General features: G+C 40.9%; 1 protein-coding gene across 1 annotated transcript in view; it reads right to left on the reverse strand.

Moving 5' to 3' along the window:
- Positions 1–11,680: 11,680 nt before the first annotated feature.
- LOC138755702 (ALS2 C-terminal-like protein) overlaps positions 11,681–20,930 on the reverse strand; it is a 212,528-nt gene continuing 203,278 nt past the window's right edge. The window contains exons 24-27 of the mRNA XM_069922145.1: positions 19,909–19,970; positions 16,745–16,894; positions 15,053–15,149; positions 11,681–11,980 (exon numbers count right to left, since the gene is read on the reverse strand). Of these exons, the coding sequence (XP_069778246.1) occupies positions 11,924–11,980; positions 15,053–15,149; positions 16,745–16,894; positions 19,909–19,970 (366 nt within the window). The 3' untranslated portion in view covers positions 11,681–11,923. The remainder of the gene's footprint in view (positions 11,981–15,052; positions 15,150–16,744; positions 16,895–19,908; positions 19,971–20,930) is intronic.

Consider the following 20,930-nt stretch of genomic DNA (forward strand, 5'->3'; position numbering starts at 1 on the left):
ACCTGTTTTTTTTTTTCTTTCTAATTTTTGGGTTAGGGAGTGAAGCCTTTTTTTTATTAACTTTTTAAAAAATAATTAATTTTTTTATATATATATATAATTTATTTTTATTTTTTTTGTGTCTCTGGTTGTAATTTCAAAGGGGAATTAAGGGGTTTTTCTTTTCTTTTTTCCTTTTTTTGGGGGGGTTCTTTTTTTCTTCCTTTTTTTTCTCTCTTTTTTCCTTTTTTTGTTTGTTTTTTGTTGTTGTGTTTTATTGAGTGTAAGAAATGCCTAAATTGAAGTTTGCTTCTCTTAATGTTCAGGGTTTAAATAACAATATTAAGCGTAAGAAGGTACTTGCTTATTTAAAAAAATTTAAAGTTGATGTTGGTTTTTTACAGGAAACTCATTTAACAGATAAGGAACATTTGAAACTCAAACGTGAATGGGTTGGGCAAGTTTTTTATTCTTCGTTTAATTCTAAGGCAAAAGGTGTGGCAATTTTGGTACATAAGAATCTACCATTCCAGTTACAGAACGAAGAGAAAAATGGTGGAAGATTATTAAAATTAAATTGTACAATCTTTAATGAGGCATGGACTTTGCTTGATGTTTATGCTCCTAATGTTGAAGATACAGTTTTTGTTGTGGATATGTCTTTATTACTTGGACAATCGAACTCTAATGTGATGATTGGGGGAGATTTGAATGTGGTATTGGAGCCTTTATTGGATAAGTACCCAAGAGTAATTAAGAAGTCTAAGATGGCAATTCAAGTGACTAATATGATGGCAGATTTGAATTTAATTGATATTTGGCGAAGAGTTAATCCTATAGAGAAAGATTTTTCTTTTTATTCCTCGCGACATAATTCTTTTTCTAGAATTGATTATTTTTTAATATCAGCACATTTGCAGGATAGGGTTACATCTGTGGAGTATAAGGCTAGATTGGTTTCGGATCATTCATTACTATTATTAGAATATTTGAGTTCACAAGATGTTCAGAAAGCTTCAAGATGGAGATTTACTATTATACTATTGCAAAAACCAGAATTTATTAGTTTTTTTAAAACAGCAAATTGAAATTTTTATTGGTATTAACTGTAATTCTGTTTCTAGACATTTTGTTTTATGGGATGCAATGAAAGCTTTTTTGCGAGGCCAAATTATCAGTTATGCCTCTAAAGTAAAGAAGGAGAGAATTAAAGAGGTTGAAGATTTAGAGAAAAAGATAACTGCTACTGAAAAAGAATTTCAAAAACATGCTACCGAAACGGAAAAGAACCAGTTAACTAATTTAAAATTTAAATATAATGAATTACAAACATATCGGTTTGAATGTTTAATGAATCGAACTAAGCATAAGTTTTATGAATGGGGTGAGAAAGCTCATAAAGTTTTGTCATGGCAATTAAAAAAGGAACAATTATCTAGGATTGTACCAGCGATTAGAAAGAAATCAGGTATTACTTTTAATCAAAAGGAGATTAATGAGGAATTTTGTAATTTCTATAAACAATTGTATACTTCAGAATGTAAAGATGTAACTGGAGACACACTAGATTCTTTCTTGAAAAATATTAACTTGCCACAATTGAATCAAGAAGATAGACAAGAGTTAGATAAACCTTTTACAGACAATGAAATAGAAATGGCAATAAGAGATATGCCGAATGGAAAGGCACCTGGTGAAGATGGGTTTTCTATAGAGTTTTATAAACTTTTTAATGCTGATGTATCTTCTATTTATAAGGATGTATTACAACAAACTTATAATACTTTTCAATTACCTGAGTCTTGTTCTAACGCAATTATTACGGTTATACCAAAAAAAGATAAAGACCCTTTACAGGTTTCTTCTTATAGACCAATATCGTTGTTAAATGTAGATTATAAAATTGTAGCTAAAATTATGGCTAATAGATTAGCTCAATATCTGCCTAAAATTATACATGGTGATCAAACGGGATTTATAAAAAATAGGTATGTGTCAGATAATATTTTACGGTTAATAACCTTGATAAATAAATCTAAATTTCAGTTGAATTATCCAATAGTGGTTTCATTGGATGCAGAAAAGGCTTTTGATAGAGTGGAATGGAAGTTTCTGTTCAAAGTACTTGAGAAATTTAGTTTTGGTTCTTCATTTATTGGATTGATAAAGGCTTTATATAATAGCCCGAAGGCTAGAATTGCTGTTAATGGCCAAATTTCAGAATCTTTTAGTTTGACAAGATCTACTAGACAAGGATGTCCGTTGTCACCTGCTTTATTTGCTATAGTTATTGAACCTTTAGCACAATTAATACGTCAAAATGAAAATGTTAAAGGTATGAGAGTTCTGAATGAGGAATACAAGATTAATTTATTTGCTGATGATGTTTTATTATATTTGGTGGATCCGGATACTTCTTTACTTGCAATTCAAGAATGTTTAGAAATTTATGGCCAATTATCTGGTTATAAATTAAATTGGGCTAAAAGTGAAATTTTGCCAATTTGTAAAAATGATTATTCAGTGTATGAAAATATTACAAATTTGAAGTGGACTACACAAATTAAATATTTAGGAATTAATGTTAATATGAAATTTCAAGAATTATAATTAATTATCTTCCTTTAATAAAAAGGATTAAATTAGATTTGATTAGGTGGAGGGGTCTACCTTTGGGTTTACTAGAGAGGATTAATACCATAAAAATGAATATTTTTCCTAGAATACAATATCTGTTTCAATCAATTCCTTATTTTTTTTTAAAGTTTTTTTAAGGACTTATATAAAGCGATTAGAGAATTCTTATGGAAGGAAAAATTTCCGAGAGTAGCAATGAGAAAATTGATGTGGGATTTTCAATTTGGAGGTTTAAGATTACCGAATTTTCAGCATTATTACGAAGCAGCTCAATTTAAATTTCTTAGTGCATTAATGAATATGGACGACCCACCTAGTTGGGTAAAGATAGAAATGGCAGTTATTTTAGAAAAATTTCCTCATGAGTTTTTGTTTCGATGGAATAAAAATTTACTACGAACTTACGATGTGCCAATATTGAAACATTTATTGAATTTATGGACAAGTAAACTTAAAAAATTGGGACTTAAAAATATATATTCTGGAAGATTGCCATTATATAATAATCAACTTGTTCCTTTTACGGTCTCCAATGCCACTTTGAAACAATGGGAAAAGAAGGGAATAAAAAATTTATCTGATTGTATTTCTGAGGGTTGTTTTTGTTCCTTTGACGAATTACAAAGGAAATATGGTATTAGTGTTAATTCTATATTTGTATATTATCAATTAAGATCTTTTGTAAAACAGTTATGTGGTCGACATATGATTTTATTACCTGAATCTAGTTTTGAAGAATATGTACTTTCAATACCAAAAAAAGGGATATATATCTAATTTGTATTGTATTTTACAAGAAATTGATAGTAAAAAAGACTGGGATAAAGATAAGTTGAAATGGGAAAAATAGCTGAAGAAGCTTGGATGCAAATTTGTCAGAATAGTATTCGGAAATTAATTAACGCTAGACTAGCGATGATTAATTATAATTTTATTCATCAGCTATATTTAACGCCGGAGAAATTTAAAAAATTTGGTCTTAGTAAGTTGGATTCTTGTTTCGATGTGATCAGACGGCCAATACTTTTTTGCATACTGTTTGGCTTTGTGATCGATTGCAACAGTTTTGGAAAGGTATTCAATCTATTTTTAACAGTTTATATAATATCCATCTTGTATTAGATCCTAATATATTTTTATTAGGGAACATGCAATCATTAATTGATTTAGGTTTAGAGGATTATCAGGTTTCCTTTATCTATTTAGCTTTAGTCGTGTCTAAGAAATGTATAGCACTTACTTGGAAAGATAAAAATATATTAACTTTAGATGAGTGGTATTTGGAGATGAAATTTTGTTAGACTATGGAAAGGATATCTTTTTCAATTCAGGATAAGATGTCTTTTTATAAGTTAAAGTGGACTCCGTTTGCTAATTATATGCATTTAGGTTTGATTTAAATATATGTTTAAGCGTGATATTTTAGTATTGATAAAAAAAAATTTTTGTTGTTAGAATTTTTTTTAGGTTAAGTTTTATCTCTTTTTTTGTAAGTGGGTATTTTTTTCCATATATAATATTGTTAATTTTATTAACTCTTCACTCTTTATTTGGGGGGGGGTGCTGAACTAATTTTAAGTTAGATTACTAATATTGTGTTACAATATATTGTGTAGTTTTCTGATGTAATATTGTAATCATACCATTTTAATTTTTTTTCTTTAAATGTAATTCTCTATTGTATTCATGTTATAAAATTTTAAATAAAGTCTTCAAAAAAAAAATGAATGACCCTTCGATCAACGCTATAGCAATCAAGCTTCCTGACTTCTGGGTTCAGGAGCCGGAGACCTGGTTCAGGCACGCAGAGGCTCAGTTTCACCTCTGCCAGATTTCATCGGATTTGACCAAGTTCTACCATGTGGTCACCACCCTGGACCAAGCCACAGCCAAAAGAGTGCTGCACCTCGTTCAGCACCCACTTGCGGAAGATAAGTACGGGACCATCAAGCGGGTGCTCACTGGCTCCCTCGGCCTTTCCAGGCACCAATGTGCCACTCAGATGCTGCACCTCGATGCCTTGGGGGACAGAACCAATCGAGTTGATGGACAAGATGCTCGCGCTCATGGGCAATCACACCAATTGCCCACTCTTTGAGTGCATCTTCCTCGACCATCTGTCTGAAGACATCCGGCTGTTGCTGTCCCAGGAGAGCTTCGTTGACCCTAGAAAGGTCATTCAAAAGGCTCAGGGGCTATGGCTCGAACGATTCCCGGAGGGCTCAACAGTCCAGCAGGTTACGAGTCACGGGTATGACCACGCCAAGCCTTCCTCTAGCACTGCGGTGGAACACCCGGCCCCTGCAGGTGCCTCAAAGAGCATAGCCAGAAGCAAGCCATCCACTTACGGCCTCTGCTTCTTCCACCAGCACTGGGGAGCCAAGGCTCAGAAGTGTCGTCAGCCCTGTTCATTCCAGGGAAATGAGCAGGCCAGTCGCTGTTAATGGCTGCGGCGGCTGGCCAACAACACAGCCTCTATCTGTGGGATTCAGTCAGCGGCCAACGCTTCCTCATCGACATCGAGGCCCAGATCAGCGTCATCCCAGCCACAGCCATTGGGTTCCAGAACCGGCCTCGAGGACCTCCCTTCCATGCAGCCAATTCAACGGAGATCTAAATGTATGGAGACAAGACCGTCCACTTCCAGATTGACCAGCGGAAGTTCTCGTGGAGGTTCACCATTTCGTCCCTCCCAACCTCCTCCTCGCCCACAGACTCCTGGTTGATATTCTAGGTAGGCAACTGGTTGATGCCTGTACCTTCCAATCTGTTCACCTCAACGCCTCACGCACAGAGCAGCCACAGATGGCTACGGTCAGCACGCCCAAGAACGAGTTTCAGCGTATCCTGGATGAGTTCCCATCCCTCCTCAAGCCGCAGTTCTCTGCCGCCTCACCATGCCACAGGGGGGTGTTTCATTACATCCACGCCAAGGCACGCCGGCTCCCGCCGGATAAGCTCCAGATAGCAGAGTTCTCGCATCTGCAGGAGCTGGGAATCATTCAACGCTCCGACAGTCCTTGGGCCTCACCACTCCACCTAGTCCTGAAAGCCTCTGGTGGCTGGCACCCCTGCGGAGATTGTCGATGGCTTAATGATGTGACAGGGTCTGACCGTTACCCAATCCCTCACATCCAGGACATTATGGCCAACCTGCATGGCGCGAGGGTATTTTCCAAGGTCGAACTGATGCGTTGGTATCACCAAATTCCAGTGCATCCCAAGGACATACCCAAAACGGCCATCATCACCCCCTTGTGCTTGTTCGAGTTCCTGCGAATGCCTTTCAGGCTCAGGAATGCCGCCCAGACCTCCAGCGCCTCATGGACACAATGGGCAGGGATTTGAATTTCGTATTAATTTACCCGGACAACATCTTGTCGCCAGCAGAGACCAGGCACAACACAAGTCTCACCTGCGCACTCTCTTCTCCTGACTGGCTGACTTCGGCCTAACGATCAATCCGACCAAATGCCAGTTCGGGAAAGAGTCCATACAGTTCCTGGGCCATACCATCACGGCCAAAGGAGCTATACCTGCCACTATGAAGGTCTCTGCAGTCAGGGAGTTCCCATGCCTGGACATCCTCAAGGGGCTACAGGAGTTCGCGGGTATGGTCAATTTCTATAACTGCTTCATTCCAGGCGCTGCGCGCATCATGCAGCTGCTCTTCACCCTCAAGACACTCTCCTGGACTCCAGGAGGCCAGCAAGGCTTTCGAAGCCATAAAAGATGCCCTCGCGAAGGCTACAGTACTCGTCCATCCACGCACCGACCTGCATATGGCGCTCTCTGTTGATGCCTCTGCCACAGCCGTCAGTGCTGTTCTGGAGCAGCAGGTGAATGGACAGTGGAAGCCACAGGCATTCTTTAGCTGACTTCTTGGCCCGCCAAGTGCAAGCATAACGGTTTCGATCATGAATTCCTGGGTATGTACCTAGCAGTGCGTCATTTCCACTATTTCTTGGAGGGTAGGCCTTTCACCATTTTTACTGACTACCAACCCCTCATTCAGGTGCTCACTATGACAAGAGATCCCTGGTCGGCCCGCCAACAGCTTCACCTCTCCTTCATGTTGGAGTTCACCGCCGACATTTGACACAAGGCGGGGAAAGACAACGTGGTCCCCAATGAACTCATGACTGGCCATTTGCGCGCTGACACCTGGCCTCGACTTCGACCAGCTCGCCCGGGACCAGAGTCCGATGAGGAGATGCGGGCCTTCAGGACTGCCAACATGGGCCTGTGGTTCCAGGATCTCCCGAATCCTCACGGTGAGGGTACCGTCCTGTGCGATGTCTCCATGGGAATCCCGCGTCCATTGGTTCCCCAGCAGAGGCTCAGGCAAGTCTTCCACCATATCCATGACCTTTCCCACCCTTCCATAAGGTCCATGGTCCGTATGTTGGCAGAATGTTTCATCTGGCACGGGCTTCGGAAGCAGATTGCGGACTAGGCCAGAACCTGCACCCATTGCCAGCTTTCCAAGGTGCACAGACACACCAGAGTGCCCGTACAAGATTTTGAACACGTCCAGGAATGGTTCAGCCACATACATGTGGACATTGTCGGACCCTTACCCATTTCCCGAGGTAACCGTTACCTTTTCACAACGGTAGATCGTACCACTCGTTGGCCCGAGGCGATCCTGATGCTAGATGTCTCCACGGACTCCTGCTCCCGAGCACTTTTGAACGGTTGGGTTGCCCAGTTCGGCATCCCGAACCACCTCACCAGTGATTGAGGTGCCCAGTTCACCTCTGCGCTCTGGGCACAGCTCGCCAACAGGCTGGGGATTGAGCTATATCACATCGTGCCCTATCACCTACAGGCCAATGGGCTAGTCAAACGATTGAACCGCCACCTTAAGTCGGCACTAATGGCCCACCTCATCGGCCCTGACTGGGTGGACGAGCTGCCTTGGGTGCTCCTGGACATCAGCTTGACACCCAAAGAAGACCTACAGGCGTCATCAGCCGAGCTGGTTTATGGTGCACTGCTAGCCCTACCCGGTGAGTTTGTCAGTGCACCTCACAACCCCCAGCAGTCACCGCATGGTGTACTTCCCTGCTTCTGGGGCCAGTTGGACTCCTTCACACCCCAACCACCACCCAGACACAGCACAGGGGCCTCTTACGTCCTCAGCGAGCTGTATTCCGCAAAGTACATTTTTTATCAGGCGGGTCCCATCCACAGCACCTCTACAAAGACTATACGAAGGTCCGTACAAAGTCATCTAGCATTCAGGATCCACTTTCACACTGGATATCGGTGGTAAGAGGGAACTGTTTATGGTGGACAGGTTAAAACCAGCCCACCTCGACCCCACCGAGCCAGTAGTTGTGGCTCAACCCAAGAAGCGAGGCCGCCTGGCAAAAAAGGACATTGGCTCCAGTTCTTGGGGGGATCTGTGTGGCGGTATGTCAATAGGTAGGTGAACCAGCCCTGCTTGTCATGCACGCAGCGGGGCAGCTGGCCAAAATGACACCGTCGGGGGTTTCCTCCTGACCTTGGCACCAGGCTCAGAAGCCCGCGCTTGGTGACCCACGTGACACCCCGGTGACGTCAGGGCCCCCCAGCACGGTTCTCAGCCAGGTCCGGGCTGGGAGTATAAGACCAGCCAGGCAGCCTGCAATAAATCAGTTTTGCTCACTGAACTCAACCCATCTGGTTGTGCGATTCTTCCGTTAGCAGTGTAGCCGCCGCTACAAATTTATATATTTTCACCTCTGATTTGCAGGGGTTTTTTTGGCATCTTTGCAGCCTCACAAGGAAAGATGCTGAGGTAGCTTGGACTGGAACCAGATTAGACTTGGGGTCCAAATGCATTTGAGTGTCTTTTTCCTTGTGGTCAGTGAATATGGAGTAATTTCTGTTAAAAATGCTGATCAGTATGTAAAAAAGGATAGAAAATATTAAAGTATTGAAGAGCCAGTTGATGAAGTAGACAAAGACGATGTGGTCAAACAATAATCATGGCTTTTATTAGCAGAAACTAACTGTACAATAATGAGAGACAATGGGTACAGACACAGTTCTACCCATGGGGAAGGACCTTAATAGTAGAGATAAAGCACAGCTAATGTTAGTACAGCAAGGCTCGCCGAAGGGAAGACAGACAGCTTAGCAGAGATTCACCACAAGTATATAACAGTGTTATCAAGTTTGCAGGTGATCAACAATCGTTGGCCTCATCAGCAACAATGAAGAGTTTCACTACTGGGAAGAGGTGGAAAATCTCGTGAAATGGTGCAGGAGTAACAACCTGATTCTCAACATGGACAAGATGAAGGACATGATTGTGAACTTCAGGAGGACCAGGAATGACCACCCTCCACTACACATCAACAGCTCTGTAGTAGAGAGTGGAGAGTGCCAAGTTCCTTGGCGTTCACTTAACTAGTGACCTATTGTGGACACTCAATATTTCCTCATTTTTCAGGAAGGCACAAATACGATTGCATTTCTTTAGAAGACTGAAGCAGGCAAGGCTACCAGCCAATAATTATGTCAACCTTGTATAGGAGTTCCAGAGTGATATGGTTGCTACAGAGAAATGGATCAGAGGTCAATCCAGAGGACCCTGAAAGTGGCAGAGAGAATCACTGAGTCCCTCCCCCGCCCATCGATGTGATCTATCTAGATCATTGTCCGAGAAGGGTGCACAAAATCAATGAGGACCCATTCCACCCTGCACACAGCATCTTTCAGCTGCTCCCATCGGGGAAGAGATACAGGAGGATCAGAGCCAGCACCATTTGACTGAGGAACAACTTCTTTTCACGGACAGTGAGAAAGCTGAATGACCAAAATAACTGCTCACACTAACCATCTGAGACTTTTGTATGTACAAAACAATATTTATTTATTTGTATAGATGAAATACTTGTTGTGTATATTTATTATTATGACTGGTTGTGTGTTTGCATGTTTTGCACTGAGAACCGGAGAACACTGTTTCATAGAATTGTACTTGTACGATCAGATAACAATAAACTTGACTTGAAAACTACTTATTAATCCAAGTTATTGGTGGAATATGAAATTTATACCAACTTATCTATAACAAGAGTGTAAGAAATGCCACATACCTAATTATTGGCTGTTTAACCAGACTAAAATCTAAAATTAGGGCAAAATTGTTCAATTAGTAAATGCATCAAATAGAATAAACCTGACATGGGATGGTGATCTTAAGTTAGATCTATGGATGTTCAGTTGTCACTGTGGGTTGTTGGAAATGAAGCTTGAAATCTCTCGAATTAGTTCAAACAGATGTCAAGTCCCATGAATTACTTGGGTATGAAGAAGGGGAGGTGAAAGGAAGAGAGTTCTGTTCTTGCTAACTTTCTCTTCTTTGGAAAACATCATGGAATTGAGTTATCAATTCCATTATCAAAATAGAGAACTATTCAGGAGTACCAGACTGATTTATCCAATTCATTTTATTTATTTATTTATTTATTTTATACAGGCATAGAGCTTTGTACCACCTTCCAAATTATGATTTATTTAAATTTCGAAGGCAAACAAACTTGTGCAAAAATCGAATTGCAGGATTACATAATTGATAATACAAATAAATGTTAAAATATTTGTCTACAATAGAAAAATATACAAATTTATTCTGACATTCCTGTGATCCCTTTATACACTTATTCCTCACAACTACCAATGGTCTGTAAATTTAAATGGCTTTTAGATTCTTTGAAGTCAAATTGTTGGAAATGCAAAATTTAAATCAACAGACCTTTCACTTTCACCCCACTAAAACAATGATCATGATATTGTGCTGTGGCTAAAAGAATGTAACCAGTCATCTATATGAACTGTTTCCCCCTTGCAACTATTGTGTCCTTTGTTTTAAATATGTGGAGTTTAAGTTCCTTTAGTGGGGTGAAAGGCTTATTGATAAACATTTCCCAGACTAACAATTTGACCTCAAAAAAATATGTGTGCGTGTGTATAAATTCACCTTTTTCTAAAATTATTTGGTGGTCCTAGACCAACATTTCATGGGAAAAGCATGCAAAACTATTCTATCTGGGCCTTATTCTGTGCATTGGAAGCCAGCCAAGGATCCAGCAGTACCTCAGATGTCAAGTTGCAACTTCCCTGAAGATAACCTTTATTGAAATTTAAAGCACTTTCTTTCAGCCTATGATTTAACCAGTTCTGATGTTCAAACAATATGCACATATATGCTAGAAAATAGACCTTGGTGAATTCTTCCTTCAACAATTTTTCTTTAAGTTTCTCTTTTCAATAAGAGTCACATCAATTTTCTTTCCCAGGGCTTCCAAATTGAATTTCTTACCTCCCTTGATTTCCTCTTCATCCTATATTTTACAACTTTTTAAAGTCACTGTTAGCTCTCTGCTTTAGCTCATCTAATTTTAAGTTTGTCTGCCCAATATCATTGACCTTTAAAATTATCAAGTGACTAACAGGGATCTCTGCATAGGTAGCCTGGAGAGTTGTCCATCTAAAAAAATAAAAAAAGATGGTCACTTGCTATTTGTACAGGCTTGTTAAACTCCAGCAATATAAATTTCTGCATTTATTGATTGGGAACTGAGGTTGAAATTCTTTATAGAAGTAATAACTATTTGGGCTGATTGATTTTGTGACTTAGCTGAAATGACACTCCTCTTCCAGTTAGAGAGTATGGAAACAAGCCCTTTATGCCAATTTGCCCATATTCCTCTAAACACATCATATCCATATATCTGTCCATTTTTTCTTTGACATTGCAATAATACCTGTCTCAACTACCTCCTCATGTAGCCCATTTCATACACTCTGTGTAAAAAGAAAATACCCCTCAGGTTCCTGTTAAACCTCTCCCCCTTCCCCATCACCCTAAACCTATGTCCCCTGGTTACTGCTTCCCCTGCACTGGGCATAATACTCAGCATTCACCCTATCTATCTATGCCTTTGGGAACTTAAGGGCATGTATTGAATAACGAAATGCACTTAATCACATTCCTCCATAGATAAAATAGATTAAAAGGTGAAATGAAGTGCTGTCTCACTTTTATGTTCAAAAGATTACTCTATCCTTGAACCACATTTGCAGAACATGTATTAAGATGAAGCCTAATAGCCTGCTATTAAGTTGAATCCATTGTTATGAAATTGGAAATATCTTCCAGACATGGGTAAAATTTTGCCTGATTGTATTTACAAATGAAGTACTACGAAGGGACTTGCTCTCCCACAGCTCCATTTTTCAACATTCATTGTTCTCCAGGATCAGCATTCCTGCAATGCCTTTGCCTTCCATCCTTTGGTGTTATTCCTCATCATTTTGGTAAATTGCTGGATTGGATTTCCACCTTCTGTATATGTTGGTAGGAAGACTGTAACAAAAAAAGAAGTAACTAGAAGATTGTTGGTGTCATCCTGGATCTGACCTATGTGTTTCCAGCACTTTATTTTCATTAAAAGATAGAAATTCATCCTCTGTCATCTCTAATAAATTCATGATAATGTGGGAGTATATACATTGCACTTTGCCTATCAATTGGACTTCCATTGCCTGCAATAGAATTGAATTTCAGAAGAGGAGTTTGACATGCATGCATTTTTATTCAACTATTCTCAACAGGGCCAAAAGGCACCCCTGGAAGCCACAGCACATTTAGGTGGGGTGGGGGGGGGGGGAGGGGGGAAGCAGTGGGTATAGATTGAAATCTATTTTGCTATTTTAATTTATGAACATCATTCTCATTTGGAAGGGCAGAATTTACTTTAATTATAAGTCATAATAGGCCATTTCTGAGAGAAGCTAGCTTTATTGTCATTCAGTATGTTGGCCAGGAGCATAAAAATGAGAGATATATCGTTCCTAAAAGGCATGTATGAATTATTTACACATTAACCACAACCCAGAGATCTTCAATGTTAATAGCATTTTAATAAAAAAATTCAAATTCATTACCTGCTTTAAGATAAAGCAAAAAGTTCTGAAAATACTTGGAAGATTAATAACTTTTTTCCCTTAAGACCAGTTATTCTCAACCATTATTTTTCCATTTGCATACCTTAAGTTCTTCTTTGGCTTGGCTTCACGGACGAAGATTTATGGAGGGGTATGTCCACGTCTGCTGCAGGCTCATTGGTGACTGACAAGTCCGATACGGGACAGGCAGGCACAGTTGCAGCAGTTGCAATGGAAAATTGGTTGGTTGGGTGTTGGGTTTTTCCTCCTTTGTCTTTTGACAGTGAGGTGGGCTCTGCGGTCTTCTTCAAAGGAGGTTGCCGCCCGCCGAACTGTGAGATGCCAAGATGCACGGTTGGAGGCGATATCAGCCCACTGGTGGTGGTCAATGTGGCAGGCACCAAGAGATTTCTTTAAACAGTCCTTCTTTGGTGCACCTCTGTCTCAGTGGCCAGTGGAGAGCTCGCCATATAACATGATCTTGGGAAGGCGATGGTCTTCCATTCTGGAGACGTGACCCACCCAGCGCAGTTGGGTCTTCAGCAGCATGGATTCGATGCTTGCGGACTCTGCCAGCTCGAGTACTTCGATGTTGGTGATGAAGTCACTCCAATGAATGTTGAGGATGGAGCGGAGACAGCGTTGATGGAAGCATTCTAGGAGCCGTAGGTGATCCCGGTAGAGGACCCATGATTCGGAGCCGAACAGGAGCATGGGTATGACAATGGCTCTGTATACACTGATCTTTGTGTGTTTCTTCAGGTGGTTGTTTTTCCAGACTCTTTTGTGTAGTCTTCCAAAGGCACTATTTGCCTTGACGAGTCTGTTGTCTATCTTATTGTCGATCCTTGCATCAGATGAAATGGTGCAGCTGAGGCAGATAAACTGGTTGACCATTTTGAATTCTGTGTGCCTGATGGAGATGTAGGGGGGCTGGTAGTCATTGTGGGGAGCTGGCTGATGGAGGACCTCAGTTTTCTTCAGGCTGACATCCAGGCCAAACATTTTGGCAGTTTCTGCAAAACAGGACGTAATGCGCTTGGAGAGCTGGCTCTGAATGGGCAACTAAAGTGGCATCGTCTGCAAAGAGTAGTTCATGGACAAGTTGCTCTGTGTCTTGGTGTGAGCTTGCAGGCGCCTCAGATTGAAGAGACTGTCATCCGTGCGGTACCGGATGTAAACAGCGTCTTCATTGTTGAGGTTTTTCATGGCTTGTTTCAGCATCATGCTGAAGAAGATAGTAAAGAGGGTTGGTGCGAGGACGCAGCCTTGCTTCATCCATTGTCAATGGAGAAGGGTTTGGAGAGCTCATTGCTGTATCTGACCCGACCTTGTTGGTTTTCGTGCAGTTGGATAACCATGTTAAGGAACTTGGGGGGGCATCCAAGTCACTCTAGTATTTGCCAAAGCCCTTTCCTGCTCATGGTGTTGAAGTCTTTGGTGAGGTCAACAAAGGTGATGTAGAGTCCTTTGTTTTGTTCTCTGCACTTTTCTTGGAGCTGTCTGAGGGCAAAGACCATGTCAGTAGTTCCTCTGTTTGCGCGAAAGCCACACTGTGATTCTGGGAGGATATTTTCGGCGACACTAGGTATTAGTCTATTAAGGATAATCCTAGCGAAGATTTTGCCTGCAATGGAGAGCAGCGTGATTCCCCTGTAGTTTGAGCAGTCTGATTCTTGCCTTTGTTTTTGTACAGGTTGATGATGATGGCATCACGAAGGTCCTGAGGCACTTTTCCTTGGTCCCAGCAGGGCATGAAAAACTCATGCAGTTTGGTATGTAGTTTTGCCGCCAGCCTTCCAGAGCACTGAGGAGATTCCATCCATACCTGCTGCTTTGCCACTTTTCAGTTGTTCAATTGCCTTATATGTCTCTTCCTGGGTAAGGACCTCATCCAGCTCTAGACTCAACGGCTGTTGAGGGAGCTGGAGCAGGGCGGATTCTTAGACTGAGCGGTTGGCACTGAAAAGAGATTGGAAGTGTTCTGACCATCGATTGAGGATGGAGATCTTGTCGCTGAGGAGGACTTCGCCGTCTGAGCTGCGCAGAGGGCTTTGGACTTGGGGTGAGGGGCCGTACACAGCCTTTAGAGCCTCGTAAAAACCCCTGAAGTCGCCAATGTCAGCGCTAAGCTGGGTTCGTTTGGCAAAATACCTTAAGTAATCCCCTACTAACTACAGAGCCTCTAGCCATTGGTGCTCTGTGGTTGGTAAGGGATTTTGAAAGGTGGTATGTGTGTGGGGGGAAAGAAGATCGAGAACCACTGCCTTAGATGCTGTTTGAGTGTTTTCAGTATTTTATTTGGGTTTTCCAATATTTGCAGTATTTTGCATTCACTAACTGTTTTGGTGTGATTAGATGCTTAAAATATTCTGTGTAAGGGTGGGTTATCCCTTTGAGGAATTCTCCAAAAAAGATTGCTAATTCCACATAGATTTGACCTTATAAAAATACAGATGTCACGTAGGCAGTGCCTTCTAAAGCAACTCACATCAAGTGCAGTAAGCAGGAAGTCATTGATTCCACCCACAGTGGTAGGGTCCATCATGTCTCGAATTAAGTGAAGTTCTGCACCCAGATGCTGGATTCTACAGTGATGAGAAAAAAATATTATCATGATGGCAATGGATTAAATTATTCTCAGTGGACAGCATCCATCCAGTTAGTTCAGTTGATAGAACATAGCACTCATAATCCCAGAGTCATGGGTTCGAGCCCCACATTGGGCATATGTCATTTGGCACTGCACAATTAGCATATTGGTTAGTACAGTGCCAGCGATGAGACCAGGGTTTGAATCTGGGGTTGTCTGTAAGGAGTTTTTGTGTTTCTCCCCATGTCTGCATGGGTTTTCCCCAGGGACTCCAGTATCCTCCCACCATTCAAAATGTACTGGGGTTGTAGGTCAGTCAGATGTAAAACACTTAACGATGGGACAAAGCATGGATTAAACATTGATAAATCATTGCAAAGTTGAATCATTGGGACAGCAAGCAGTGCTACTGTCTCACCTCTAGCAACCCGTGCTACTGTCTCACCTCTAGCAACCTGTGCTACTGTCTCACCTCTAGCAACCCGTGCTACTGTCTCACCTCTAGCAACCCAGGTTTAATCCTGACCTTCAGTGTTTTTGTGGAGTTCTCTCTATGACATGGGTAATTTCCCCCCAGTTGTTCAAGTTTCCACACACAACTCAAATACACACTTGGTAAGGTCATTGGCCTCATCTAAATTACCCCTGGTGTAAGCAGATTACAGGAGAATCAAGGTTGAGTTCTCAAGTCATACAGTATGGAAACAAACCCCTTAGCCACCATGTCACACTGACCACCAGTCATTTACACTAATCCAACAATATTAATGGGCATGAGAGAGAAAATGGATTGCAAGTGGGGAAACAGAACTAAATGGAATACTCTGAAAGCTAACATAGACTTGATAGGCCAAATAGCCTTTTTGTATGTTGAAATGTGAGATCAGAAACAGAATCGAGTTGGCAGCAAAGTTCCATTGGCACAGCCTGATCAAACATTTCCAGAATAATGAAACAGAAAACCACAAGGAAAATAAATACCAAAGCAGAGGTTATTAATTTAGACATACAGCACGGTTACAGCCCCTTTCGGCCCATGTGCCTGAGCCGCCCAATTACGCCCAATTGACCTACAACCTCAGTACGTTTTGAACAGTGGAGGAAGCCAGAGCACCTGGAGGAAATCCATGCAGACATGGGGAGAACATACAAACCCTTACATACAGCACCAGATTCGAACCCTGGTGTTTGGTGCTGTAACAGCATTGTGCTCTGCTACACTAACTGTTGGGCCCCTAAATCGCCATCCTGAAATTGTGAAAATATGTTTCTAATTAGTAAAAGAAACATTTCAAAATCATAGCTTCATCAGTGATCAACAGATAGAATAGACATCTGTAATGAAAAAAAAAATTCAGAATGTATTTTACAAGGACTTGAATATTAATAAAATAAATAATATATTTGATCAGAAGCAATAAAATTTTGTGAGAGATTGTGCATTTAATCATACATTATCAGAGGATAGCTTAAATTTACAAAAAAAAATTTATGGGCTCTTGTCATTTGTTTCGCAAAACTGGTTCCTTTTTAAAATAAGCCCTGTCCTACATGTTCATCCCATCCTATAATGAATAATCTGCCACTTACTTTGCCCTGGACATCACATAAACCAGCAGTGGTAGCAAGTCGTCCATGGGAAGATGGTACTCTCTCTTCAGCACTCGGATTACTGTTCTCTCAATCTCATGAAAGGTTTTCATGATGGTATCCAACTTTTCCTGAGAGTCTGCTGTAGAACTGCAGAGACAGTTTTAGATTTGCCACATCACATCTGACTTTGACACAACTGCAAAGTCAAAGCAGCATAAGTCTGCTTTTGATGGTGTTATAAAATATTTGTGTCAAAAAGATGTACAGCACTCAAAGGGACCCTTCAGCCCAACATGTCTGTGGACAATTTTGCCCATCTACAAAATGATAATGATGTTAATAAAATTACTGTTCAATACAGAAATACAATATACATATGTACCAACAATCTTTCACATAAGATACCTCCTCCCCTCTCCACTTTGCACTGGTACCACTCCATCTGTGACTCACTACTCATCCCTTCCTACCAATCATCCCCTTGTTATCTAGCCCTGTGAATGCAAGAAATGCTACCATTGCACCACACCTCCTCCCTCACCGCTGTTCAGGGCTCCAAAAGTCCTTCCAAGTAAAGCGACGCTTGTGAGTCTGTATCTACTACTTCCGGTGCACCCATTGTGACCCCCTCTATATCAAAGAGACTGGACATGGATTGGGAGATCACTTCGTTGAGCGCTTATGCTCTGTCCACTATTATAGTGGGGATCTTCCAGTGGCAGCCCATTTCAATTCCCTGATGCATTCCTATGCCAACCTGTCTGCCCAGACTGAGACCACCCACAAATCGGAGGAACAACACCTCATATTCCATCTGGGCACCCTCCAACCAGATGGCAGTAGCATTAACTTCACCAGTTTCTGTTAGCACCTTTCCCCGAAAAAAAACTTCTGTCTCTCTCTTACACTATCCCTATGACTCCATTTCTCCAGCTCTGTCTCCCCTTTTCTTCCCTGTCCTCCTAACCATGTACACCTATGGCTCCTCCCCCATCTCACCCCATTTATTTTTATTCAGGCACCTGCCTGCTTTTTGCTCCTATCTCGAAGAAGCCCAAAATGTTGGTTGTATATTTTTGCCTCCTATAAAGACTGCAGGACCTGCTGAATTTCACCAGGAAATATAGGAGACACCAACTACAATAATATACATAAAATTAACCTGATAAGAAAAGAGAGAATAAATATAAATAATAGATATTCATTTTTACAGTTAGCGCAAGAAAAATAGTGGTGCTTTAATAGTGCAGTCCAGTCCTTTTGGTGGTCCCAGAGTAGTTTATAGTTAAGGTAGTAAGGGGAGATTCAAGAGCCTGATTGCCATTGGATAAAAACTGTTCTTGAACCTAGAAGTGCTGAACTTCAGGTTTCTGTATCTCCTACGTAAACGTAGCAATGATTAAAAAACAGGTTGTGAGCAAGGTAATCGAGGTCATTTGTGATTTTTGACTGCTTTGAGTCAGTGCCTCACATGAAGGTCTTCATTGAATGGTCGGTCGGAACCCATCATGAACGTGGCTCTATTTGCTACTTTTTCAGCCTTCTGTTTTCCCAGAACCTTAATTACCAAACCAGATCATGAGGTAACCAGTCAGCATGCACAAGTAGATTGGCCCACATTAAATCCATATTGTTCTAGGCTTTATTTAGCTGCCTGTCTAAATGTAGTGATTAAATCGGACACTACCACATCCTCTGGCAATCACTTGAAGATATCAATTGTGTGTTAAAACAAAAATGATCCATTTAAAACTTCTTCCTTTTGCCTTTAACCTATGCTCTCTTGTTTTTGCTACCCCTCCCATGGAAAAAAAAAGAGATTATATCTTTGCCTTCCGTAATGCCTCTGTCAGGTCACCCTCAATCTCTGAATCCTGATGAAGGGTCTCGAACCAAAGCATTAGCAATGCTCTTCCCTCGACAAATGCTGCCTTTTCCTTCAGTTTGCTTTTGCTTCAGGTTCCAGGATCTGGTGTCTCACATGTCTCTGCCCTTCCATTCCTTTCATTCCAGGGATAAAACAAACCTAACCTATCCAATCACTCCTCATAATTAAAGCAACATTCTGACGATTCTCCTCTGCAGTCTCCACAGTGTAACCACATCCTCCCAACTGTGCAATGACCAGAGCTGCACACAATACTCCAAGTGCAGCCTAATTATTGTTTTCTAAAGTTGTAACACCAACCAAAGAAGTCAGTATGCCACCTTTTCAACCACCTTATTTTTCTGAATTTCCACTTTCAAGGGATTATGGACTTGAATCCCAAGGTTCTTCTACTCCAGTGGTTTTCAAACTTTTTCTTTCCACTCACATACCACTTCAAGTAACCAATAAGCCATAAGTGCTCTGTGATTAGTAAGGATTGTCTAAGATGGTATGTGAGTGGAAAGAAAATGTTTGAAAAACTCTGTTTTAATAGTACCTAATTGGCTCGTTATATTCATGGTTTCTTAACTCAAAAGGAAATGGGCCAATGACATTTTTTCTCTAGCAAAATATTTCAGTAACAATTGTGTCTAGAGCAGTGATTCTCAGACTTTTTTAATCCCACTCACATACCACTTTAAGTAATCCCTTACTAATCACAGAACACTTATGGCATAGGGATTACTTAAAGTGGTATGTGAGTGAAAAGAAAAAGTTTGAAGACCACTGCTCTACTCATCCACATTTATTAGTACCCAGCCATTCATTATAAATATCCTACCCCTATTTGACTTCCCAAAATGCATCAACTCACACCTGTCACAATTAAAATCCATCTGCCAATGCTCTAGTCAACTTTCCCTTGGATAACTTTATTCACTATCCACACCACTAACTTTCACATCATTTTCAAACTTACTAATCATACATCCTACATTCACATTCAAGTGGGAGATTCTTGGGCAACATCAAGTAAAAAAGGTAGTAACCTCAGAAATTTAATGTTGTGAGAGTTAAAGGAGATGTAAATACTCAAGGATGAAACTTTGGATACTGAAGAAAACAATAAATCAAAACCAGGGTTTTGGGTCTCAAAACATTTACTAATAAGGATGTGAATAGCTGTTCCTCTGAAAGGTTTGGTGCTCCACCTCATGATGTCCAGATAATGCAGCTGTTTAACCAACTTGTGCATTCATTTAAACCAATTATTTCCCATCCCAGTGCTCACCTTATTTTTTGGAAACATAGGATAGCAGAAGTAAAGCATACATCTTTCACAATGGAAATTCTCTGCATCAAAAGAAAACAAGAATTTAGAACCTTAGTCTTGTACAAATTTGCAATGTTAATCCACTAGCATAGTTTTTTTTTTCTCTCCACCTCAATCCCAGCTGTTGTCAATACAAAACTCTGCCCACGAAGATGAATGAAGGATTGGGAAGACCTCCCAAATTGTCTCATAAAGCTTTGTTTTATACTGAATATAAGTACAGGTATACCCCACTTTTCAAAAGTTTGTTTTACGCCACTTTGCTTTTATGGAAGACCCACATTAGTACCTGTTTTCGCTAACTGAAAGAAATCTGAAGAGGATTTTTGCTTTTACGAAAAAATGCGCCCCAAGCAGCAAGAGTGGTGCTGCCAAGCTCCTTCCCCGGGAACTACACTTAGGCCTTCAACATTGAGGCAGGCAGACATAAAAGAAGGTGCAGACCTTATTGACCTGCCTGCCCTGATGGATTCAGACGGCGATGAGATGTTTACACAGATGACCCTCTTCCTCTCTCTCCTACACCCCCACCACCCCAACCTCTGACAATTCAGTCAAACATACCACCATCACCTCTCAGCCTTCCAGTGTGCTCACTGTCTTCCCGATTCTGGTAAGTGAAACTACACTGCACATACATTATTTCTACTTTATATCGGCTGTGTATTTATCATATCATTCTTGCTTTTATTATATTTTAGGTTTTATGTGTTATTTGGTAAGTTATTTTTTGGGTCTGGGAATGCTCAAAAATTTTCCCATATCAATTTTTCAATATAAGAGTAATTGCTTCTTCACTTTATGCCATTTTGGCTTTCAAAAGGTTTCACAGGAAGGCTCTACTTTCAGAAAGCGTGGGACACACCTGTACTGTCATTCTCATTCATTTCAAAAGGTTGCCTCCAAAGTTTCATTCTCTTCCAGAATAAAAAATGTAATCTTTAAAATTATAAATTATTCTTCTTCATTTCCCTCACTCT

The sequence above is a fragment of the Narcine bancroftii genome, chromosome 2 (assembly GCF_036971445.1).
Source record: "Narcine bancroftii isolate sNarBan1 chromosome 2, sNarBan1.hap1, whole genome shotgun sequence".
Classification (NCBI taxonomy): Eukaryota; Metazoa; Chordata; class Chondrichthyes; order Torpediniformes; family Narcinidae; genus Narcine; species Narcine bancroftii.